General features: G+C 35.7%; 1 protein-coding gene and 2 pseudogenes across 1 annotated transcript in view; 2 read left to right on the top strand and 1 right to left on the bottom strand.

The window, feature by feature from the left end:
* Positions 1-2,003: 2,003 nt before the first annotated feature.
* LOC148942154 (U2 spliceosomal RNA) lies at positions 2,004-2,182 on the bottom strand (annotated as a pseudogene).
* An 11,157-nt stretch (positions 2,183-13,339) lies between these two features.
* LOC148942153 (uncharacterized) lies at positions 13,340-14,636 on the top strand (annotated as a pseudogene).
* A 2,411-nt stretch (positions 14,637-17,047) lies between these two features.
* The window catches only part of LOC148942152 (uncharacterized), a 146,309-nt gene continuing 136,581 nt past the window's right edge, over positions 17,048-26,775 (top strand). The window contains exon 1 of the mRNA XM_089103692.1: positions 17,048-17,147. Within this exon, the coding sequence (XP_088959818.1) occupies positions 17,097-17,147 (51 nt within the window). The 5' untranslated portion in view covers positions 17,048-17,096. The remainder of the gene's footprint in view (positions 17,148-26,775) is intronic.

Here is a 26,775-nt window from a genome sequence, read left to right as displayed (position 1 = left end):
TTAATTTAATTATGGTGACTGGTCATTGATACAATCATTTGCTTTAACACAAGACTAAGAAAAACAAATGTGTTTATTTAAAAGATGTTTTGGAGAAAATTCTAGAACCGGATTATAGAGTATACGCTCGACTCTCTCATATGTTTGGAATTTTAGGCATAATTCTTCCGTAATAGTAAGCTAATCAAGAAATTAATCTTTTCAAAAGCGTTCAATGATCAATTTTTACATGTTTGTCTATGTAATATTGTCTTAACAATATCAAACTGAAACCTTTTCCTTTTAACTGCATAATGTGTACTATATAAAAGGGGCCCAAATGAAAATAATTTTCAATGTGTGGGCAGGGGTCCGCGCGACAATAGTCCCTCACTACCGAATATTACGCTATTGAGTTACCCCCATTTCGGGTAATACCGGAGTCAGCCAATCTTAAGTACAATGGAAAGGCCTCAATCTGGGAGCACCTTCTTCATGACCAACTATCAAGGCAGCTCCCCAGACAGGTAAGTATGATTCCTTAAAATCTAACATTTGACTCGTATCTTTTGACATAAATCCGATTGCTTTAATGCCACTCAGTAGCTCCAATTAATGGAACAGATGCAGATGTACACAACTTTTTCACATCAATGAATCATGTCTCTAAATTATTTTTAAAAATAGCGATGTTTCATTTCATTTTCATGTAAAACGTCTTAATCGTTTCAATGCAAATTTACCTTTTCTCACTCTGTTATCAACTTGACTGAATAGTCGAAACTTTAATTTCTGAGAACCCAGTGGCCGCTTGACTGATTAATTTAAAAAGTTTTTCCACAAGACAAATTTTTCAAAGAAAAGTCAAAAGCTCCATAATGCCAAAAATGAGTGAAAATAAATTCAAACAATCTTCCAAGCGTAAAACTACAACAAATCCCTTTCAATAAATAAATGAAACTCAAAACGAAGAGAAATTACAATAGATAGCCGAATCAAACTCAAAACGAGCATAAATTAAGATTAGTAGGACTGATACAGTGAGAGCCCCTTCTATAAAGTGAAGAGGCTTATGCTTTCTCTCCCAATTTAACAAGCGCCAAATTTACCTGTTCTAGTATTATCGATAATTGAATTGTTCTGATACATCTAAACAATAAAATGATATTAAAAACTCTTGTTCTATTTTTATAAGACTATTCTTTTGGTTGTCTCAAAATAACACGATTTGTAACTACAAATTTTAATATCAAGGATTTTATCTTTGCTCTAAAAAAAACTCGAGCCTCGTTAGACTTCGAGACTTCTCCAGTTTTATTGGACGGTGTCCTAACCTGCCAGCCAGAACTTCTGGCCTATCAAACCTTGAACTTCGGTTTGAATTATATGGTAATCTGTAAGCCTCGTTAAACTTATTGATTTTAAAGCCTTACGTACCAGAGTAACAGCAATTGGTTATAGTAATGATTTAAAATCAAAGTAATTGATCATTTACCTGTTAAAGTCATTATTTTGATGCTGTGTGTTTTGGTTAGATGATTAAAACTCCAGCTTTAGTGTCCATAATCAGAGAAAACTTAATAATGTCGCAGTACAGATTTTTGTGGCAATTATTTTCTCGTCAGTAAACAAAGGGGGCTTTAGAAATTACTACTACTACTAACAACTCACCTCAAAACCAAGCCGTCTGAGGCCAAAACAATCGCTTCAGCAATTCTACTCGAATCTTGGTTCAATTTAAATTTCAGAAGTTAATAGTTATGGACTATTTTCAAAAAAGATGCAGAGGGACTTAAATTTAGCTTGGACACTTTAATTTGATTTTGGTGACTGGTCATTGGCTTTTTCATCATCAACTTTTGTAAGTTCTATACAATTTTTCTCCTTTTTTCAGATGAAAAAAAATATGATTTTCAATATATTCAAGGACTAGGAAATTATAAGGGGGGGGGGGTTCCTTTGAATTTGAAAACCGCATTATTTCCATAATTGATTTGGTTTCATGGACTTTGATCTCCGCTCGAAAGGCGTGCGCTGATCCCGGAGGTACTGCAATTCCGGGCCAACGCATGGAGGGAGCGGAGCAACCCCCACATCCCTCCGGTGTCCAAATTCAGTTTGATGTTGTCAGACCCATATAGGAACCGTATTAAACATTAAAATTGTAGTAAAATTTTGAACCGATGTGCTTCCAGGAATTGATACCGTTACACATCAAATATTCAGTTTGATTTATTAGCTCTTTCTAAAGTTGTTCAAGACAAATATATCTTCATTACAAACAAGAGTTTGGATACTGCCACCTTCCTTAACTGTAAATAAAAACCAAAAGCCTACTGCGTCATTGGCGCTTAACTGGAAACGAATTATATTAAAAATATTTTCTTTTCCAGTTCTTACAGCATTGAAAATAAAAATACAATTAAAGTGAAATAAATTCTTGAACTGATGGATCTTTCAACAATTAATATTATTATACATCAAATATTCAATTTGATGTTGTTTATACTTTCCAAGATTGTTCAAGACGCATATAGTTTTCAGTAAAGCGCCAATGACACTGGAAACGAATTATAGTAGGTTTTAGACTTTTGCAGTGAGAGAAGGAGGCGATAGCCAAACTCTTGTTTGTAGTGATTTTTGTTCGTTTCAAGCTTTATTTGCGTACTCAATTTAAGCTTCACTCTTTTTTCATTAATATCTATTGTATTCTATTATATGTTTGTTGCATTGATTGTTTATTTAATTTCTGTTCGTTTTAAGTTTCATTTATACTTCAATAGCAAAATATTTTTTTTCGTTTTAAGCTTGATGTTTATATTCTATCTAAGAATTACTTGCTTTAAAGATCTATTTATTCATTTATATTATTACTTGTTGTATGTTTTTTGCTATGATTGCTTATTTAATTTCTGTTCGTTTTGGGTTTCATTTATTCTTTAATAGTAATTTCTGGTCGTTTAGAGTTTGAATTTTAACAGATATTTTTATTTGCTGAGCTTAAGTTTAAAATGGCCTTTACTTTTCTTTGAAAAACTTATTTTTCAGAAATTTTTTTTAATCAATGAAGTAAAGTAACAAGTTTTTTCAACTAAAAAGCAAGGAGCTACATTAAAACTCAAAACGAACAGAAATTATTCCGTATATTAATGGGTTGCCCCTTTAATGGGTTTAACGCTGAAGTTTGACTGTTTGTACAAATTTCTTACGACCGACTTTTAAAACACAAGGACCGTTAAATTAGAATAATAGGCTTTTTTAAAAGTGCTAAAAATCTTAAGCGTGAAAAGCAAGGTCTTGTAAAGGGGGACAACCCTTTCATGTATGGAATAATTCCTGTTCGTTTTAAGTTTTAATGTTTCTCCTTACTTTAAGTTGAAAAAACTACTTTTTTTTATTAATATAAGTTAAAACCCAAATGGAATTTTATGTTTTGTTTTGAAGGAAGTAGACGAAAAATCCGATATGCTTCTGGTCTCTTGAAGAAAATTTACTAACTGATAATTATGGAGATACGTTGCCAGGGAAGTAGGTTTGGAGGGGTAGCAACAGCTAATTCATTACTATTTGAAGTCATATGCTCAATGAATTTACCAGCTTTATTTGCTGGTTTATTCCCCAACAAAAGGCTGTGGGCATTAAAGTCTCCACAAATAATGATATTTTTCAACATATTATGATTATCCATATAGTTGAAGATATAGGTGTCAACCGTGATTTAGTCTGCAACGCAATAGAAGCTTATTGTGAAAGTTTTTGTATTATTGAGCCAAGCACTGACCCCAACCGTTACAAAACACTCGAAAGTGATAGGAAAGTTAAAGTAGAAGAATAGTGTTTTGGTTTTAATTAACATGTCAACACCGTATCCTTTTCTCTCTGCTTAACTATCTTTTCTCAGGATAATGTAACCTAGAGACTTGATTTGTTTATTCTGGATTAAAGGAATTTCCTGAGGGCAAGCAATATTGATGGAATTATTATTCATAAAAGATATTAGTTCATTTAATTTATTTTCTGTAAGTGATCTTACGTTCCACTGTAGTATTGACATGTGTTGTGTTGTTGTTTTATTTTGCATATGACTGTGTATCAATGTTCAGCTTTGTTAATAGTAGAGCAAGATCTTTTTTTGCTTGAATGAGCATATGATTAGGGATATAGATTTTTGCCAATTCAGCAATGATTTTTGTTTTCTGTTGTTGTTGTATATTCATGGCCTGAACTGCATTGCAGTTTAGAATGAATAAGCATATATTTGGGGTTTGCATGTTTGGCTGTGCATCCAGTTTCTCAGTTAAGGGATTAATTCCTGATAGTGTTTCTGGTTTGTTTCTTGTTGGGAGGGGGTGCCAGGCCGACCTCATCTCACTAGGCAAGGAGGCTTGTTGGCTTGGTGATTCTTTCTGATAGAGATGTGAGCTTTCAGTTCCGTCTTTGGTTGGAATCTTCGCCTACCTCTGTTGAGAACAGTGTTTCCAAATACGAGTAAGTGTAAATCCAGGAAAAAATAGTTATTTTCGCTGATTGTCGAAGTGCGTGACCAGATTGGGCATGTTTGTGCCAAACTAACCCAACCAAAGTTGAAAGCGACTGAGCTTGATTTTCTTGAGGAGTATGCCATAAGTTGGCTATAGAAAAAGAATTATACTAAAAAGACTTCCTTCTACACCCTGGTGCTGTAAGGAGAAAACCTTACTCCAATTTTATATATCACATATAAGACCCCATATTGACTATGAGCTCATCGTCTATGTTGCATGTGCGAAGACCTAGATGCAAAAAATTGAAACAATACAAAACGATATAATTCGTCTCATATTTGGTCTTAGGAAACCCACAAGCACCAAGTTTCTGCTTATGGAGAATGGATTAACAACAATAAGGGAGAGAAGTAGCTCTCTCTTGATACAACATGTTACAAAAATTGAATCAAATAGCTCACACACCCTACATAATTGGTTAAGAAATCCAGCCATATATAGAGGTATTGCAGATGAGTATGCCAATATTCAGAAGAAGTTCCCTGTACCCGCAAAGTCTATTGCACCTACTTTCCCCCAATCCCCTCCATGGAATTGGTCAATCCCCATAATAAATACTGATTTCTCAAAGTGGACTAAAGATTTAACCCCCATCGCTTTTGTCCAGAAAAAAATTTGCTGAACTTAATACAATCACTTATAAAAACCGTTTCCAAATATTTGTTGATGGGTCAGAAATTAATGAGAAGGTAGCAAGTAGTGCCTTCCTTCCTCACCTGAAAATTGCAATGAGTGAGAGATTGTATAATAATTATCTATAATGCCTGCAGAGTTAAATGCCATAATCATGGCATTAAAACACCTTATGGAAAATAAACCCTCGATTGCTAACTCAAATAATATTATAGTTTATTCTGACTCTTTATCAAGCCTTGAGTTGCTGTCTTCAGCTCCTCAGTATAAGCTGGATATTGACACTTATCATTGTCTTAGTATTATTGATTATCTTGCTTCAAGTGGAATAAGAACTTATCTTCAGTATATTACTAGCCACTCTGGTATAATTGGTAACCATCAGGTTGATAAAATAGCAAAAAATGCTATAAATATTGACCAGTCAAGTGGGAGACCAATCCCCATTAGAGATATTTACCGATGGAGACTATCCGAAATTATGTTTAATAAGAAAAATCCTACTCTTTCCCCCTTTCCCAATAAGTACTTTTTCTAAAATTTATCATAGAATTCATTCTGGAACAAATGGACTAAACATTCTTGCATTCTCGTATCAGTTTCCTAATTCAAGTGGTTCAGTTCCCCTGTCCCCTCTTTGCAGGTATTGTATTATGAATAATGAAACAATTGACCACTGCCTATTTGAATGTAATATGCTGACGTCTGCACAGCATACTTTGCATTGTAAACTGTTAAAGTGCTTCAAACACCACAAAATCTCACTATCAGCCAACGGCCTAGCCGACTATTCCTGCACGCAGAGCACAGGCAGTGTGGCCAGATTGGCTTATTTTACGCCAAACTGGCTTATTTTGTTGGCGACTGGCGTGAAAATTTTTGGAACTGGCTTGTGGCTTAAAACTTGGCTATTTTTATTTTGAGCTGGCTTATTTCTTGGCGTGATTTACTTTTTCGGGAAGAATTTATATTTTTTGGCAATTCATCCGATTTTCGAACGGACGAACGAACGAATGCTCACGAAAGGTCAAAATCAAGTTTTAACTCTCTGGTCAAAATACGACTCTAACCGCGGCACTGCGGTGAAGTTTTCAAATCCTAAGAGACACGTGGCTTCGTAACAACAGCATAAAAAGTATTAGCCATTAAGTCATGGGGTTGAACTACAGCTGAAGGTACAGTATATTAGCTGTTACTTATCAGTATAGTATAGAATAACGCCAGGAATCAAACTCATAACAGACATGTCTGTAACATCTACAGATCCTGTTTAACTGTTTAGTTCATGTGAGTTGTCCAGGAGTCGTCATGCTGTCGTCATGCACACTCTAGCTATTTTCTGTGGTTTGTATCTCTGTACAAACAGATTGGGTACACAGCCTAGCCGACTGGGTCCACACCCCAATGCATTGGGTACTGCCCTCAATATATTGGAGACCCCCATACCCGTTTTCACTTTTTGTCTAGGTCTATTCTGAGAAAATACATTTAGCCTATTTATATTTGAGGTTTTCTTTGCATCACGTCAGTTTAAATATGCTCAAAGGAAGAAGCACATTGGCCATTGGTTTTCTCAGAATACATGCACAAGTGAAAATTGTTATGGGGCAGTTGGGGATATTAATTGTTTTATGTACTACCATCAACATAATGTACTACTTCACCCCTGCAGTAGTACACCACAGGATCTGTACCTAAGAATTTGAGTGCTACACTCCACAATCAGTACTACATTAAACATGGCATAGGTCCTACTATGCCATATATGGAGTAGGTCCTGCTATGCTCTATATGGAGTAGTACACTTGGTTAGATGTAGGTATCAAATTCTGAGGTACAGATCTTGTGGTATACTACTACAGTGGTGAAGGAGTACATTATATGTTGATGGTTGTACATAAAACAATTAATCCCTAACTGGTATGGGGGGTACCCAATGCATTGAGGTGTGTACCTCAATGCATTAGCTACCAGCAAATCGGGTATATGCCACAGAAAAATAGCTGGTGTACATGACTGGTTTGCACCCCCATTTTTAGCAGTGATGAGCATCAGCTTGTGACATAAGCAAACCTGAAGCAATCAATCTTGTTTCAGACTCACTTTTATTCATTTTTCCCAATGTATAAGCCTATAGTTAAATACTAGAGAAATTTGTTATATATAATATAGGCTAATAGCTAATATGTAATAAAGTACCATATAATACTAATGAAAATATCAGAAAGAGATATATAAATACAGGAGCAGGATAAGTAGATGAGTTACCCTTGCTTTGATGTCTGATTTCTTTGTTAATGTTGCTGTAGCCTAGGCCTATAGGGTAAGACTCCTAGTGATTAGCCAGTGCCTAATCTGAGCTGTATCTCTGATTAGAATGCAGTATGTCCTTTACCATGCAGCTGAGGCTTTAATCTTGACCACTACTAATTTTCAGAACTATCAATCTTGGCCAAGAGTCTACAAATCTTGACCACAACATTGATAATTAAACATGAGACATTACCTTTAACAGACAGCAACTATGGAAGTCATCCTATTGTTTTGTTATTTAGAAGAAAACCTTTCAGATTTTGAAATAAACAAGGTTCATTGTTATATTAAATTTAATCAATCAACTGTAGACAATCAATGCAAGTGTCCTGAAAATCAGATCATTGACCCCTCTTCTCTCTGGGCTGGGTTGACAATATATCCAAATCGTTAATTTGTTCTTCTTTTCTCATGATAAGTTCATACACTTCTTCTTGGGAGAATTCAATTTTTACTGAATGAGATAATCCCTTACTACAAAGTTTCTCTTGTTGTAAAAAATATGTTACTGTTATAGTAAACTGCCTTGTTGTAAACACTGCTTATTAATATTCAAAATGTGGATGAATATGGAAAGATGTAAATCAGCTATTAGCTAATAATGTGAGGTAACATCATAGTAGGGTTTATCTAATTCAATATAGTCAGCGTATTTTGACCTACTAGCCTATATATGGTGTTGTAGATTTAGATCTATTGACAGTTTTCTTTCCAGTATTTTACAATTCAATAGCATATGCTTAGGGGTTTCTTCTGTGTTTTTACAGTACCTGCAAAATGGGCTATTGGCAACGTCTCCATTTGGCTGCTGTATTTTGTATGAAGGAGAATGGTGGTTGAAGTTAGCTATATTTGAACACAGGCAGTTGAACCAGACTGAGTGGATACTGGTTTGAAAGGGTGATAAATTTGGCGGATTTAATTCAAGCAATGTTTTTAGTCATAATCTAGTCGTATCCCTTATAGTTAGAGATTTCACTGTTTCCATTTGGCTTTTTGCTTCTTGCTTTGCTATCTTGTCTGCTTTTTCATTTCCTTCTTTACCTAGATGACTATGTATATATTGAAATTTAGTAACAAAGCCTAATCTTCCAAGGCTGCTTAGGTTTTCTTTGGTTTGATGTAGGCCTATGCCCAGTGTTTCAAAAGTAGTGTTTCATAGGATATAGACAGCAGATTTGGAGTCAGAGAATACTACTATATGTTTATTGCTCTGTTTCAGTTTAATTAGGGTCTCTAAGCACAAATTGATTGCAGCTACTTCAGCTGTTAATGTGCTGGTCCCTGCCTTGTGTTTTTTCACTATACATAGGCTGAGCTCTTTTAAAAAGCATCCACTTCCGCATCCCTCTTCACTTAAAGATCGATCAACATATAATGGGGCATATCCATTAAATTCCCTTTTTAAGAGCTGTTTGAAATCATGGATTGCAGTTTGGGATTCAATTTGTTCCTATTTTGAGGGGAAGAATTCTAGTTTGACCCTGGGGTGATTGATTTCCAATTAAATTTGAATTCAACTCCTCCATACTCTCCTCCAGACTGCTCATGCTGGGTGGGCTTATAATAAAACTTAACCATGAAAATATTAATTTTTAAAAGATTTAATCAGTCGGAAAAACACAAATACAAGTGTAACTTGACCCCTCAAAACCCCTGGAGAAAGGTATTTAAGTTATGACATTTCGCGAGTCAAGAGCCTCCATGCAAGATGACCTGAATGTGAAATTTGACCCAGGGCTGAGTTTTTTCTGAAATTAAACTTCTTAAATCAAAAATTAAACTTCTTTAAGTCAGTATTGCAATGTAAATCTATAACCCAGCTGTGTTGCAAGATGTTTAAAAAATCATCTTTTAGTAATTAGAAGTCGTCAGAATAGGCGGGATATATTATTCAAATATTGTTACAAGCACAAGCTTAGCTTGGACCTTATTGTCAATTTTTACTCCAAGAGGAACTAACAGATTCGGTTTATTTTTCTATACTCTTTTCAGATTGAATGTCATTCATCCCTAGCGAAAATAAAAATGAAATGTTGAACTGGATATGATGGAAACGGGCAGAAAAAAATTGCATATTTTTTCACTGTTACTAGGCCTTCCAACTCAACTGAACTTGATAGTGCTGGAACAGATGGTGCTGATGGTGGTGGATCCGAGCCAAAACGAGCTTTAATAGACAAATCAGCACCTGAAATTAGTATAGGGACGAGAGATAGCAGTGCCATTACCAAATACAGACGAGTTGTTCCATCAAAAGTTAAAATAGTGGCAAATTTGTGTAATGATTCATCAGCCCAAGATTCAGTGGCACCTGATGAGTCAGATGACAGTGACTCTGAGACTGACAGCATGGACAGTGATAGCAGTGCCACCAGCCACTACAGGCAAAAACGAGCTGTTCTACCAAAGTCTAAGACAGTGGCAGAGCTGTTAAAAGAATCAAAATTAGTCCAAGAACTGGTGGAACCAGACGTAGCGGGCTCTACCTCCGAAGTGGTGAACAGTCACTCCGATACTGGCAGTCCGACACCAAAACTAGTCCCAGAAAGGGTAGTTAAAACCTCTCTTTTTAAACTTGGTGTACCTCAAGCATCTACTGCCAAGCAGATTGTTACCTCAGTATCTACTAAAGTACTTAAGCCTGTCCTAATCCCAGAAAGGGTGGTTCAAACCTCCCTTTCTAAACTTCGTATACCTCAAGCATCTACTGCCAAGCAGATTGTTACCTCAGCCAACCAGATTGCTACCTCAGGGTCTACTAACGTAGTTAAGCCTGCCCCGTCCAAAATTACTAGTAATATGCAGAACCCTAACAAAAAGACTGAAACAAACAATCAAAATTGTGTTGAAAGTGAAACAGGAGAAATGGTGTCCAGAAGCCAAAATGAAGGAAGCAGCAAGGAACCTGAAGAAGGAAGAAATGTTACACCAAGAGCCAGTATGATAAAAGTTGTGAAAAAGAGCTATGAAAGACTATATCAGTCTGTGTGGGAGAAAGATACGAAATTCCAAGGCTGGCTTCAGCGTGTTCAAGGTGATGACACAAAAGCATCGTGTAAAATCTGCAATGGTACAGAGCTTAGTGCTCACAAACAGGATATTGAGCAGCACATGAAATCAAAAACGCATGAGAAGAAGGCAGCAAGTCTGAAAATACAGAAACCAGTCACTGAATGTGGCGAGTACTTTTCTTTTGAGCATGGCTTAACAATAGGGGGGTCGCTACGTTCTTGTCATCAAGACACCTACCAGAAAGAGTGCTCTTTGTAGCATTCCTCCGAAACTTCGTCAAGGAGGCACATTTGTGCCTCTATAAAGAGGCGACCCACCACAATGTAAAGCGATTTCCGGTCCTAGCGGTCGGAGAGAGACAGCGGTGATTGCATTTTGTAGCCAAAGCTCCAACTAAGAACCGTGCACAATTTTACCCCCCTCTGAATTTATCTTCATGGGTAAAAGTGGGCTGGAAGTTTTGACCATCTGACCACAGCCCCCCTTTAACGTTGTCCGATTGGGCACCGTTCAAAATATAGGTTAAAATATAAAGGTTTAGCTTTCCTAGGGCCCAGGAGCTTATCCTCGAAATTTCAGATAAATCCGCTCCCTCCTGCCCTGTTTTCCAAAAACCAAATATAGCCACTTAAAGTTCATTTCTCTTTTTTTATTAGCCACACCTACAGGCCACAGTTGGCAACAAATCCGGGTGAATGAGGACTCATTCGAAGCGGAATTTGACCTGTTAGGGCCTTTTGATATTTTCAGACCGAAAAAATTATCCCCCGAATTTACATTTACGAAAAACCTCGTTTTCCTTTAAGAGCCCACGTTAAATTTTCCCACCACAGCCTCCCTTTAACGTTGTCTAATCGGGCTGAAATTTAGAGGACAAGCTTTCCTGGGGCCTGGAAGCTTTTTCTCGAAAATTCGGCTCAATCTGATCACTCCTTCCCTGTTTTCCAAAAACCAAATATCAAGTTTTGTGGAGATTTCCTTACGTCAAAAATACATCGCACAGAATAAAAATAATGTAACGTGTCTTTGGTACAGTGGCCACTACTCCTGACTGTCAGGCGGAAGACCCGGGTTCGTTTCCCCGTCAGAGAAATTTTTTTACATATTGAATTTAAAGTTTAAAAAAGAAACTCAGTTTCTATTTTAAATCCAATCTATTAAATCCTTCGGCTCAACAGGCGTCTCCAGAAGAACTCTTTAAAGAGGCACAAGTGTGCCTCATTAATCTTAACGAGCCGGGGGTTGGGGGGGTGGCAGCCCCCCAACTTTAACTCCTGACACGATCAGCTAACAGTTAGTCAAGCAATAATAAGTAATAAACTGTACAAAAATATGCAGAAATTATTTGAAAAAAACTACGTTTTCTAAAGAGTTAAAGAGGCTGAGTCAAAATTTCGACCATTAAACCTTACTGGTATTTGGAGATGCTGTGGGGGGGCCTCCCCCCTCAAAAACCCCCCGCTTTCGCAGCCTTTAAATAAAAAAAAAGCTTTTTAAACTGAAAGTAAGGAGCGACATTAAAACTTAAAACGAACAGAAATTATTCCGTATATGAAAGGGGCTGTGCCCTCCTCAACGCCTCGCTCTTTACGCTAAAGTTTTTATTGTTTAAAAAAAGAGTTGTGAGAAACTCAAACTTTAGCGTAAAGAGCGAGGCGTTGAGGAGGGTACAGCCCTTTCATATACGGAATAATTTCTGTTCGTTTTAAGTTTTAATGTCGCTCCTTACTTTCAGTTTAAAAAACTTTTTTTATTTAAAGGCTGCGAAAGCGGGGGTTGGGAGGCGGCAGCCCCCAACTGTATCTCCTAATCCCTGTACGTTTTAAGGTTCGAACTTTTGACTCAGCCTCTTTAACTCTTTACAAAACGTATTTTTTTCAAATAATAGCAATAAGGCCCAATGTGCAGTGTGTGTTTTTTTGGGAAGTCTTAACCCCATCTCGAGTTCTGTGTGTATTTTTAGAGAGTCCTTCAAATACGTCATTCAACCAAGAGTATCTACCATTAGGTCTCAACAGACTTTGATAATGATTAATAGCCAGTGACCCGTTATTTTGCGTATGGGGGACCCAATCGGAGTTCGGGGACCAGCCATTAAAATCAACCAAGGAAGCACACTTGTGCTTCTGTAAAGAGGCAAGCCACAACAGTGTTAATCGATCTTTGGTCCCAGAGAAGTGGGGAGGGCTGCGTTTTGTAAGTCATGTCCTAAGCGCCTGCAGCATTTCATCCGCCTTTGAATTTTCCTTCCTGGGTCCACTCCAGCCGGCCGTGTTGCCCCCCCCCCAACCACATGCCCTTTCCGAGTAAAGTTATGAAACATAGCCGAAATAATCGGGTCTGATACAAAGCCGAAATAATCACGAATAAGTAATGCTAATTTTCTAGGAGTCACGTCAACGATCTTGGCTTCGCGGAAAGCGGAGCTGGTCTTGGCTGCTCATGTAGCCTGTCACTCATCGGTGAGAACAATCGACCAACTTTCTACTATCATCAAAGACTTATTTCCTGGGCTTATTGGTGAATCGGCGAGGCTAAAAAAAACTAAATGTTCCGCTCTCATTAAGAATGTGCTTGGACCTGAAACCCTGAAGGAGATAGTGGCTGATATTGGAGATGGTAAGGACTCTCTAATACTGGATGAGTCAACTGATGTCTCTACAATGAAGTTCATATGTATTTGCATTCGATATTACAGCCCAAAGTTGAAAAAGATAGTGTGTACTGCGTTAGGAATGGTTGAAGTGCCATCAACTACAGCTATTATACTCCACGCAGAGCTCACAAAATTTCTTGCAGAGTGCAAAGTACCTCCCAAAAACCTGATTGGTATTGGTACTGATGGGGCAAATAACATGTGTGGCGCAAATCACTCTCTATTTACATTGCTGAAAGCAGATGGGTTACCTCACCTTCAACTTGTCAAATGTTTTTGCCACTCTCTGCACTTGTGCGCCTCTGAGGCGGTGGAAGAGTTGCCGAGCAAACTAGAATGTATCCTCTCGGAAATGTACAAGTGGTTTAGCGTAAGCCCGTTGCGAAGGGAAGCGTACGGCCAGATATATAGGCTGATAAATCATGGAAATTCGCCCTTTAAAATTGTGGCCCCTTCAAGTACACGCTGGTTGTCGCGATACACCGCAGTGTGTATAGTTGGTGAGCACTACCTCGAACTGACAACACATTTCCGCATTGCCAAGGAAAAAGAGCGGTGCTATACTGCAAGAACTTCGCACGAAATGTACAGTGATAAGCGCAACCATCTATACATTGTCTTTCTGAAACCGCTATTGGCCGACTTTCAGAGGGTGAACATACTATTTCAACATTTGAATGCAGACCAATTTCGTCTGCTTCAAGAGCTGAAAGATTTGGTCATGTGCATCCTGCACAGGATCCTTCGACCGTCTGCAGTGTCCCTTAACGTCAACCTTGAGTTTCTAATTTACTACCTTCCTGTCGACCAGGTAGACTTTGGGCATTTGTTTCTTTCTGAACTCAGCGAAGCTGATCTTCCAAGCGAGAAGAAAGAGGAAATAAAGCTTCGCTCTCACGGCTTTCTCAAGACGGCTGCAAGGTCAGTTCTGAAACGTTTACCTCTTGCCATTGATTCCCTTCTGAAATTGAGAATTCTCTCTCCGACAATATGTTTATCTCAGACTAGACCCAGATTCGCCGACCTGCCTCTTAGTGTGATTCCAGTGACAGAATTTGGAGACAAGGAAAACTAGTGGAGACGCCTGCTCGAGGTTGACTGGAATGAACATTGTGGCGGAGAACTTCTAAAAGACTCCTCTGAGTTCTGGGTCCACGTGCTTCAGTTTTGTGACCCTATTGGAGAGCCAGTCTTTCAGGATTTGGCAAAGTGGGCATTGTCGTTGCTGAGTTTGCCTATCAACAACGCAGTCGTTGAGAGAGCGTTTTCTATGATGAACTGTGTAAAGTCAAAGCTTCGGAATAGAATGCTTTTACCAATCCTAAACACAATTTTGATTTTTCGACTGTGGATGTCTGTCAGTGGCCACTGCTGTTCGTCATTCGTACCATCGGCCAAAATGACTTCGTTCAACAGTTCCATATATTCAAAAAATGGAGCTGAAAATGCGTCTGACAGTGGATGATGTGGCAGAGCTGATGCGCCTGACGCTGACAGGGAAGAAGATGAACTCAGTAACATCTTAGAGGCAGTTGGTCAATCTTAAAGGGCTATGAAAGACGGATATTCTTAATCACCGAAAATTTCACCCTGGAGCATTTTTTTTTCCAACCTACCACTTTTTTTTTAGTTTTCCCGTCATAAATTGCTTTAAAAGGTACGCCCTCACTCAATGACTGGCAGCCAGAGTTCGGACAACTATCTTGCGCTAAAGATCAATATAATTATGATAAGTTATAAACTTCTGAAATCGATGAGTGAGTTGGCTCTCTCAGCACAGCAACAAAATTCAATTCTTAGTTTGTCTTACGTAAAAGTATCGAAATTTATAACGCGTGTCATTCCCAATCTGGCCCACGATACTTCCCTTCCATGTTTAAAGTGGTGGAATGTTCGGACTTTGTTAAAATGTGGCTCATCAAACAGGAACCTGGAGATCCGTCCTAGCAAGAACAAATAAAGACTAAGAACCTTCGTCTCCCTATCTCGATACTACAACCATGCGGAGTCAAATAAAATACGGCTGATACCTGGCGAATTTGAGCGGAGGTGGAGCTGGCGCGGAACATTACAATTCGTTACCTCAACAACTAGCTCTTCGCAGTACAGCCCCGGAGAAGAAAAATTGAGTGAGAACAAGTGAAAGTGTTTGATTACACTTATCATTCACGCCTGGAGGCCTACTACGTTCTTTTCCCCGCAAATGCGCGGCGGCGATGAGGGAAAGTAGACGGCCGTCAACTCAGTGCTCAGCCAGTTCTCAAGTTGGCTCCACCTCCGCTCAGAGTTTACGGGTTATCCAATAGTCAGTTCATGGACCAAAGACGGAGAATCTACTCAGTCTTATTTGTTTTTGGTTCCAGGGACGTATTGTGGTTCGTGATAGCCAATTATGACCCTGGAATGGACTTGTGATAAAGACAAAACTACGATTGTGTTCCTTGTGTACCTTTCGTAGCCCTTTAAGGGCGTTTTAGCATCGCATTTAGTATTGGGAAAAGGAATTTAATCCAAAGCTTTGACTTTACAAAAAGTGATTTCCATAATTTTATGAATCTATATGTGATAATATCCAATGATCTGATTTTCGTTTGTGTATCTATGTGATAATAAACCAATGAAATAATGATCTTTTTTGTTTTTGTCTGCGGGCTAAGGTCGTTATTAAGTAATGCACCATTATGTCCAACCAATACATAAGGGCTGGGACACAATTTTAAGAATTTGTTCTGGCTATAACTCTATTGCGCCGAAAAGAACCTCTGACTGAATCAAAATGTTGACATTAAAACGCCTTGGGTCACAGAGTATCATAATAGTAATCAGAGTTCCGATTCCGTGAAATTATGGGATACAGAAATTGCGGCGCACACACGGACAGTGCTCGAGCTAACACAGGAGAAATCAAACCGGTGGGCGTCCTCGTCAATAATTTTCCCCGAACTGTTGGACAGGAAAGTAAGCACGGTCGAGCATTTTCTGAACATAGCGCGCGGGAATTTCTGTTAAGTCTCTAGAGGTCCACATGGGGTAGCGGTTTATCGCAATTCTACTAAATGCAGCCTCAAAATAATCTCTACACTGGAACTGAATTTCCGCAAACCAGGGAACGAACTGAAAGGTGGATAATGCCAGTAGGATCAAAGGACCTGAATAGTGGTGAGTCAAGGAGGCACACTTGTGCCTCTATAAAGAGGCGACCCACCACAATGTTAAGTGATTTCAGGTCCCAGAGGTCGCAGAGAGACGGCGGTAATCGCATTTTGTAGCCCAAGCTCAAACTAAGAAACTTGCAAAATTTCATCCTCTTCTGACTTTATCTTGATAAGTAATAAACTGTACAAAAACGTGCAGAAATTATTTGAAAAAAAATACATTTTCTAAAGAGTTAATCGAAATTAAAACTAACATAAATTATTCAGTATATGAACAGGGCCGTGCCCTCCTCAACGCCTCGCTCTTTACGCTAAATTTTGACTTTCTCACAACTATTTTTTTTAAAAAATAAAAACTTTAGCGTAAAGAGCGAGGCTTGAGGAGGGCACAGCCCCTTTCATATACGGAATAATTTATGTTCGTTTTAGGTTTTAATGTCGCTCCTTACTTTCAGTTTAAAGAAATTTTTTTTATATTTAAAGGCTGCGAAAGCGGGGGTTTGGGGGCGGCAGCCCCCCAACTTTGCCTCGTAATCCCTGTACGTTTTAAGGTTCGACCTTGTAACTCAGCCTCTTTAACTCTTTAGAAAACGTAGTTTTTTTCAATATTTCTATAAAACGGCCGTCAAAACTTGGACACCATTAAAAGTAAAGTTAAATTTTGGGCAAAAAATTGTCTGGCTTATTTTTGGCGTGTTTTTCAAAGGCTGCGGCTTATTTTTTTGTTCACGATCTGGCCACACTGAGCACAGGAGATGAACAAGAAAAAAGATAAATCTAGACATCAAACATACCTATAAAATGGAATCGGGCATATACAAAAATCTTGAGCAAATTGATTTTGAGCCAGAGGTAGATTAGCCTATGCTTTGGTTAACATTTCCTTGACTTAGCCTACTCTGCATTCAGTAGCCTAGGCTTATTGCAATTAATTTTTGTGACTTTTGGTGTTAATAGGCAATTGTAGCTACAATAGCTGGTCAATATATACCAAATCATATTATTGAGTTAGGACTAAAGTGAATACACCATTCGATGCCTTTTTTTATGCTGAGAACGAATATAATAAGCATCTCTAGTGGCACTTATAGTCAGCCCCCCCCCCCCTATATAGGTCCATTCCGGGTTAGGTTAGTTATATCCGCTATCGGGGGGGGGGGCTGAAATTAAATTCCCATCGAAATTCTCATTTTATTCATAATAAGCCTAAAAAAAGGCATTGAATGGTGTATTCACTTTATTTGAAACTCAATAATATGATTTGGTATATATTGACCCAATAGCCAAAGATAACCAAGCTCTTGGTATAATAATAAAAAAGTGTTTGAAGTAGATCCCTGGCTATATTCACCTACATTTTAAAAGGTCTAGCCTAGTTAGACTGGATGATAGGCTAATTGGAATGTGTATTGCTTTTCCAGTCAATAAGGGTGATCGATCAATCTTGGAATCAAGTCAGCAACAAACAACTAGCCTAGGCCTAATTGCATGCATGGTTTTCAACATCTCTCATATTCTGACTCTAAAAGTTCAAAATACCATCCTTTATACATAGATGTTGGCAAGGGGATATGGTGTACAAATTAGACTTTGACCAGAATATCATCTGAAACATCTTCCAGATTGACATTACTCTACAGACTAGAGACAATCCTTTGAATCTTTACGGGTTACCTACATATGACAATATAGAAAAAATTTTCTTTATATCTGAGCAATAGAAAATTGTCATTTACTCTTATATAGAATGCAGTATAAAGTCAAACAGAAGACAATATCATGCTTTCTCCTGTTATGTAGAATGATATAAAGTCATACAGGTGACTTTTTATACCTCATGCTATTTTAGAGCAAGCAAAAATAAAGTCATACAGATGACTTTTTATATATCTCACCATTATAGAGAAAACATGAATAAAGTCATACAGATAACATTTTATATCTTACACTATTATAGAGCAAACATGAATAAAGTAATGCAGATGACATTTTATACCTTGTACTATTATATAGCAAACACGAACAAAGTCCTACAGATAACTTGGTATTTTTTTGTTAAATGTACTCTTTTATATGTGTCAAAGTGGAGATACAACAGAAAACCCATTTTGTATGGGTTAATTCAAGACACTGTTATGCAGTAATTAATGCTTAGCATGGTTTCCAATGTGTTGACAATATTTAAACTGTTGTTTTTGGGGGTTTAGGGGGAGAAAAAGGTACCTAGGTTAGGTTACATATTTAATATATGCTATGCTTTACAAATGACTTTTTATACCTTGTATGTTTGTAATTATATATTTCTATTTCTAGAGAAATGATAGAGAATGATATAAAGTCTTATATATGACTGTTTAAACATCAAATTATTGTTAAGAAGTACAAATAAAGCTATACAAAAGACATTTTGGGTTTCTTATTTAATATATGATCCACTAAACTGTCATACAGAAGAAATTATATTACCCCACTGAAGCATAGAGAAAACAACAAAGTCACTTGTAAGAATTTAGTCATGATTGCTCAATATTGATATGAGGTATAAAAAGCAATCTCTATAACTTTATGTTTGTTATGTAATAGTGTGAGGCATAAAAAGTCAACTCTAAGACTTTACTTAAGTTTGCTCTATAATAGCAGGAGGTATAAAAAATCATCTGTATGACTTTATTCATAATGCTTTATAGTAGAATGATATATTAAAAAGTCATCTGTATGACTTAAATTAGGCTACTCTATAAATGAAATCATGTAGGCCTATGCTATAAAAAGCCATCGGTATGACTTTTTGTTGTTTTCTCTGTGTACTAGCAGGAGGTATAAAAAGTCATCTGTATGACTTTATTGAAGTTAGTTCTATAAAAGAAGGGCATAAAAAGTCATATGTAAGACTTTATTCATGTTTGCTCTATAATAGAATGAGGTATAAAAAGCCATCTGTATGACTTGATTTATGTTTGCTCTATAAGCAGGAGACATAAAAAGTCATGTGTGTGACTTTATTCATAATGCTTTATAGTAAAATGATATATTAAAAAGTCATGTGTTTGACTTTATTTAGGCTGCTCTATATATGAAATCCTGTAGGCCTAGGCTATAAAAAGCCATCTGTATGACTTTTTGTTGTTTTCTCTATGTACTAGCAGGAGGTATAAAAAGTCATCTGTATGACTTTATTGAAGTTTTCTCTATAAAAGAAAGACATAAAAAGTCATATATAGGACTTCATTCATGTTTGCTCTATAATAGTATGAGGTATAAAAAGCCATCTGTATGACTTTATTTATGTTTGCTCTATAATAGCAGGAGACATAAAAAGTCATGTGCGTGACTTTATTCATAATGCTTTATAGTAGAATGATATATTAAAAAGTCATCTGTATGACTTTATTTAGGCTGCTCTATATATGAAATCCTGTAGTCCTAGGCTATAAAAAGCCATCTGTATGACTTAAATTAGGCTACTCTATAAATGAAATCATGTAGGCCTATGCTATAAAAAGCCATCTGTATGACATTTCGTTGTTTTCTCTGTGTACTAGCAGGAGGTATAAAAAGTCATCTGTATGACTTTATTGAAGTTTGTTCTATAAAAGAAAGGCATAAAAAGTCATATGTAGGACTTCATTCATGTTTCCTCTATAATAGTATGAGGTATAAAAAGCCATCTGTATGACTTTATTTATGTTTGCTCTATAAGCAGGAGACATAAAAAGTCATGTCTATGACTTTATTCATAATGCTTTATAGTAAAATGATATATTAAAAAGTCATCTTGTATGACTTTATTTAGGCTGCTCTATATATGAAATCATGTAGGCCTAGGCTATATAAAGCCATCTGTATGAGTTTTTGTTGTTTTCTCTATGTACTAGAAGGAGGTATAAAAAGTCATCTGTATGACTTTATTGAAGTTTGCTATATAAAAGAAAGGCTTAAAAATTCATATGTAGGGCTTCATTCATGTTAGCTCGATAATAGAATGAGGCACAAAAAGTCATCTGTATGATTGTATTTATGTTTGCTCTATAGTAGAAGGAGACATAAAGAGTCATGTGTGTGACTATTCATAATGCTTTATAGTAGAATTATATATTAAAAATTTATCTGTATGACTTTATTTAGGCTGCTTTATAAATGAAATCATGTAGGCATAGGCTATAAAAAGACATCTGTATGACTTTATTTAAGTTTGATCTATTAAAGAAATGCATAACAAGTCACATGTAGGACTTAATTCATATTTTATCTATAACTTTATGAGATATAAAAAGCCATTTGTATGATTATATTTATGTTTGATCTATACTAGCAGGAGGCATAAAGAGTCATCTGTATGACTTTATTTAGGCTGCTCTATATATGAAATCCTGTAGGCCTAGGCTATAAAAAGCCATCTGTATGACTTTTTGTTGTTTTCTCTATGTAATAGCAGGAGGTATAAAAAGTCATCTGTATGACTTTATTTAAGTTTGCTCTATAAAAGAAAAACATAAAAAGTCATATGTAGGACTTTATTCATGTTTGCTCTATAATAGTATGAGGTATAAAAAGCCATCTGTATGACTTTATTTGTGTTTGCTCTATAATAGCAGGATACATAAAAAGTCATCTGTTTGACTTTATTCATAATGCTTAATAGTAGAATGATATATTAAAAAGTCATCTGTATGACTTTATTTATGTTTGCTCTATAATAGCAGGAGACATAAAAAGTCATCTGTATGACTTTATTCATTGTGCTTTGTAGTAGAATGATATATTAAAAAGTCAACTGTATGACTTTATTTATGTTTGCTCTATAATAGCAGGAGACATAAAAAGTCATGTGTATGACTTTATTCATAATGCTTTATAGTAGAATGATAGGCCTATATTAAAAAGTCATCTGTATGACTTTATTTAGACTGCTCTATATATGAAATCCTGTAGGCCTAGGCTATAAAAAGCCATGTGTATGACTTTTTGTTGTTTTCTCTATGTACTAGCAGGAGGTATAAAAAGCCATCTGTATGACTTTATTGTAGTTTGCTCTATAAAAGAAAGACATAAAAAGTCATATGTAGGACTTCATTCATGTGTGCTCTATAATAGTATGAGGGATAAAAAGCCATCTGTATGACTTTATTTATGTTTGCTCTATAATAGCAGGAGACATAAAAAGTGATGTGTATGACTTTATTCATAATGCTTTATAGTAGAATGATATATTAAAAAAGTCATCTGTGTGACTTTATTTAGGCTGCTCTATATATGAAATCATGTAGGCCTAGGCTATAAAAAGCCATCTGTATGACTTTTTGTTGTTTTCTCTATGTATCAGTAGGGTAGGCTAATATAATTTTGTCTCTCTGGCATTTAGTGGACCATATATTCAATGAGAAAGCCAAAAGTTTTATGTATAACTTTATTCATGCTCTTCTATAATGATTTGATGTCTAAAAAGTCATAGAGGAGGCTTTATATCATTCTCCATGTTTAGAGGAAACATAATATTGTCTTTTGTTTAACTTTATAGTACTTTCTATATAAAGGTAAATGACAATATTTGTTGCTTAGAGTATAAAGAACCAATGGCTTTAATAGTCAAACATTGCTCACCCAATCTTTACTGAAAGTACACTATTACCAGGCTGCAAAACAAATTCTTCTCTAATCAGGTAGCCTAGTCATCCCTTACAGCCAAAATGCTGTTATGTCTTCTGGTGTTGAAGCCTTCAAGTCTACAGTTGACTGAGATTGGTGACATCCATCAGTTCCATTCATCTGATGGGTGTGTAGTTGACATCCATCATAATTGACCAGTATCCACAACATTTGTCCATACTGCTGGCAAGAGGGTAATATTTACCAAATCATATTATTGAGTTACAACTAAAGTGAATATACCACTCAATGCTTTTATTATGCTCTTGACAAATATAATAATCATTTTTTTCTTAAATGAATTTTAGCCCCCACCCAAAAAAATAACCAGTACGGGTATTTTTTTTCCGATGAGGGAGGGGTGGGGACACTTACGTGCCTCTCCGGGACCTCATGACTACCATTACCCCCACCCCCCTAATAGGCAAATATATACCCTGGTATATATAGGGGTGGGGGCTAAAATTCATTTCCAACAAAAATGATTATTATATTTTTAAAGAGCATAAAAAAGGGCATTGAGTGGTATATTCACTTTAGTTGTAACTCAATAATATGATTTGGTAAATATTTACTGGCAAGAGTGATTGAAGCTAATGAATTTTCTGAAACTAGCTAATAAAATAAAATAACTACTGTTAGAATCCTTGTTGTATCCTATGTTTCCTTCACTTATTATCCACTTTTTAAAATAATTACAAATGATATTTATATTCACAATTCTGATGTTTTCACCCAGGCTAGACTAACTTTTATATGACTGGTGGGTGAGTAGGATCCACAAAAAACATGTTTATCAAGAAATGAGGATGTATCACAAGATCAAATAAAGATAAACATATTATTAAGGATATACCTAAGACCACCAGGAAGGGTAGGGGGAGGGGGATGAATTGCCAAAACAGCAATTATAATATTTGGAAGTACCGTAGTACAAAATAAAGATTTTAACGGTACTAATATTGGCCTATTTCAGAAAATTCAGGGAGAATATAAATGACTTGCAGGGCTGTCATGTATAGAGGAGAGGGAAGCCTCCCCCCCCCCCAAGGTTTTTGGTCACTAGGTAAAAAAAGAAATCATTAAAATTGTGGCACTTCATGCCACAATTTTTCTAATGCTGCTAAAGTTCTTTGTTTGGTTCAATAAAGACACGAAAATACTGATATGTCATCTACAGAAATTTTGAACTTGGTCAGTAAATGTAGCAGTTTTACCAACTCCTGTTGTGATTTTGCAGATGGTGCCACAATTTTCCATTTGGTTATATAAACAGCATTAAAATAGTGACATGATATGTACCAAAATCTGAATCTTGGTTGGTAAATACAGTGGTTTTACTGAGTTGTGCAGTGATTTTTCATATTGTATTTGAAATGGACATTATGCTAATTTTTGACAAAAACAGTTGGTAAAATCTCTTGCACCCCCTTTCCAAACATTTTGGCTAGTAACAACCCTGATGACTTGGGCTATATATTTGAACATGGGGGGATGTTGTTAATGTAAAGTAAAACAGTTTTAGGAATAATATAAGTTTTTTAGAATTTTTCAAAAGTAGTCTTCAGAATTTTATAGTGTTTGTTTCTAAGGATCTCACCCACTAATCTTGGATATCCTAATCTTCCCACTAGTATATCCTAATCTTGGAGATGATGTAGATAGTTATGGTGACTGGGCTAGTTGTTCTAGATTTTTTAGATTCAGATAGTTTTAGGTTTTTGGTACTGGGCTAGTTTGGATTGGCTCATTACAATATAGGGAAACTATTTTTTAACATTTAATGAAAATGAAGGTCACCCTTACATCCTTGTCTGTTAAAACACATTTATTTTGCTTCACAACACCTGCCTTAGATTGAATGCATATCCATGCTAGAGTCTGTGTTTGTTTCAGATACTTTATTCTAACTTTTAAATTTTATGTCCAAGATTGGACAGCATTTTCCAAGTATTGGGTCAAGCTTAAGCATGTGTTCATGATTAGGATCAACTGCTAACTACTAATGCATTTAAAATTGTTATTATTGTACATGGTTAAAATATTAAAGCTAATCACATACTTACTAAGAAAATTTAGTTGCAACCAATGGTGAAATAATTTTCCCAGGTGGTATGGGGATTTTACAGTGATTTGCTATTGAAGTGGTGATTTGCTGTCTTACTGGTGGTATCTTACTCTAATTTGGCCTTTTGAAGATCAGAAATCCTTGGTATATTTATCTGTCAGTGCAAGCTAACAGCATTTTGGTTAGCTTCAAAGGTTTTGTATGCCTGCAAGATATTTTTGCAAGAAATCCATTTTAGTGTTTAAACTGTGTTCAGTATAATAAACTAAGGCAAATTTCGAGTTTCTTTATTACCTTGCTAGGTAGAATATGAAGTCACCACTTGATATACAATGAACCAAATGAAGAAACAAAGAAAAATAAATAAGACACAGAAAAACAAAACAAAGGTGATTTCATTCAGTAGCTACAGCAAAAGATAAAATACATATTTCAGCAAAGACATCTTCCAAGCTGTCCTTGGTGCAAAAGAAAAACTAAGAAAAGACCAGCCCTTTGAAGTTACAGAAGTTGAGTCTGTAAAGTTGCAGAAAACGACCAAAACAATTAATGAAAAAACAAGTAACAACTAAAAGACTATTCAAAAATGGGATTTGGCACAAATTCTTTGGCAATTAGTGCAGCCTGTAGGCCTATACTAACTGATTGGTAACAAGACAACCAATTGGTCTGTCATTGAAAAGAAAAGGAATCTGAAATCATTGAAAAGAATATTTTTGTATGAAAGTGTCATAAATAGGGTGTTTAAAAATATCTTTAGTATCTCTACTGAGAGTGAGATCTTTATGTATATATTTTTTATTTTATTTTTCATTTTAGATGCTTTCTTAAACAACTGTGATAAACCATGTACTGTGGAAACTAAGGTTGACTCACCAACAAAACTAACAAAAATAAAAAATGATCTGAGTTTTCAAAAGCATTGAGGGCTAGCATAGAATCAGAATTTTCATTTTTACTTTTAGACTTCAGAGATTTCTCTATTGAAAGTTTGTCTTTGTGTCATTTTTACTTCTAGACTTCAGAGATTTCTATATTGAAAGTTTGTGTTTGTGTATGTAACAAAGATAACATATAATGATATAGATGAATAATAAAAAAAAATAAATCTTAAAACAAGTTGAAATTAAATTTGATATTCAAGTGAAACTTAAAACAAACAAAAATTACTACAAACAGGAGTTTGGCCTCTGCCCCCTTCCCTAACCGTAAAAGCCCTAAAGCCTCTTGCATCATTTGAATTATATTCAAAACTATATATGTTTTGAACATTATGCTTCAGTTTTTCAAAAACATTGACAAAAAATAAATCACAATAACCATCAAGATAACAAGAAAGAACTAATTAAAACAAACTGGATGTTTAATATTTAATGATATTAGTCCCTGGAATTCTCAGTGATTCATGATTTTATTTCACTGTATTGTATTTTTGTTTTTCATTGTTACAAATATAAAAACAAGTGTGTAATATATTTGTTTTCAAAATAAGCACAAAGGATGCAATAAGCTTCAGAGTTTTTATGGTTTGGGTAGGGAGAAGGGGGCAGTAGCCAAACTCCTGTTTGTAGTAATCTTTGTTGATTCCAAGTTTGACTTGAATATTTAATTTTATTTGTTAAGATAAATTTGTGTTAAGATAAAATTATTTAACAAATAAATTTTATTTGTTAAAAATTTTATTTGTGTTAAGATAAATTTATTTATCTACAGCCTATTGGTATCTGTTATCTTTATGATTGGTTTGATCATTTATTTTAATTTCTGTTTGCTTTGGGTTTCATTTATCCTTTAATAGTAATTTCTGTTTGTTTGCCATTGTTATTATTTTGTTATTGGTTAACATAATGAACATTTCTCTGGTTTACATGTCTTTGGCCTCAGAATTAAAATTCTTTTATGGAAAATTTTCTTAAAAATTAATTTTAGTTTGTTTTGATTGTTACTAACCATTTTTGATGACAAATTTGTCAATAGGGTAAAGGACTTTGGGATGCCTTCTATATTAGCTTTTATGTGCTGAGAAAAATTCAACAGTACTTGTATGATATACACCCTAGTGCTCAAGTTGTTCATTCATTGATGTATTATACAACTGTTTTTTTTCCCATAAGTTTCTTTCAGGTTAGTGCAAGACAAGACAAAGAGAAGTGATAGAATAGATGGAAAATGTATAATTTGGGCTATATATTTGCACATTAGAGGAGTTGGGATAAAGTACTTGGCCAGTGTGAAGTTAGAAAACAATTCTTACTAAATAATATGCAGAATAATTGTACCTAACACATAGGCATGCAGACCTGCTGTACTTAACTCCCCACCCCCCTAATGTGCAAATATATAGCCCAAATTTGTTTCTTAAGTATTATATTTTTATCTTACTTTGGTATATTTCCTGAGAATTGAGGGTCAGAGAAATATATTAGAAGAACATTAAGTAGGGTTTATAATAATAATAATAATAATTTATTTTTAACCCACATCATTTACAAAAATGATAATTGTGGAGTATAAAGAAAAAAGTAGATAATACACTACATACATGAGTACATAAAACTTAAAAACTTTGCAAGAGCAGAGTAACCAAAGAAAAGAAAAACGTTCAAGATAAAAAAAAAAAACTACAGCAAACGAGTAAGGCCACTCTGGGCTGGCAGATACTTCTATGTAGACTGGGGTAGTTTGCTGGCAAGTTCCGTAAGCCTTGACCCAATCTCCAGAAGACCGTAAACAGATATGAGATTCCGATTTCTATACCATGGAGGC

This window comes from Artemia sp. Qi Xiang Cuo, chromosome 17 (genome assembly GCF_049724085.1).
Source record: "Artemia sp. Qi Xiang Cuo chromosome 17, ASM4972408v1, whole genome shotgun sequence".
Classification (NCBI taxonomy): domain Eukaryota; kingdom Metazoa; phylum Arthropoda; class Branchiopoda; order Anostraca; family Artemiidae; genus Artemia; species Artemia sp. Qi Xiang Cuo.
The sequence above is the reverse complement of the archived record's forward strand: the minus strand, read 5'-3'. Positions and strand labels throughout refer to the sequence as shown.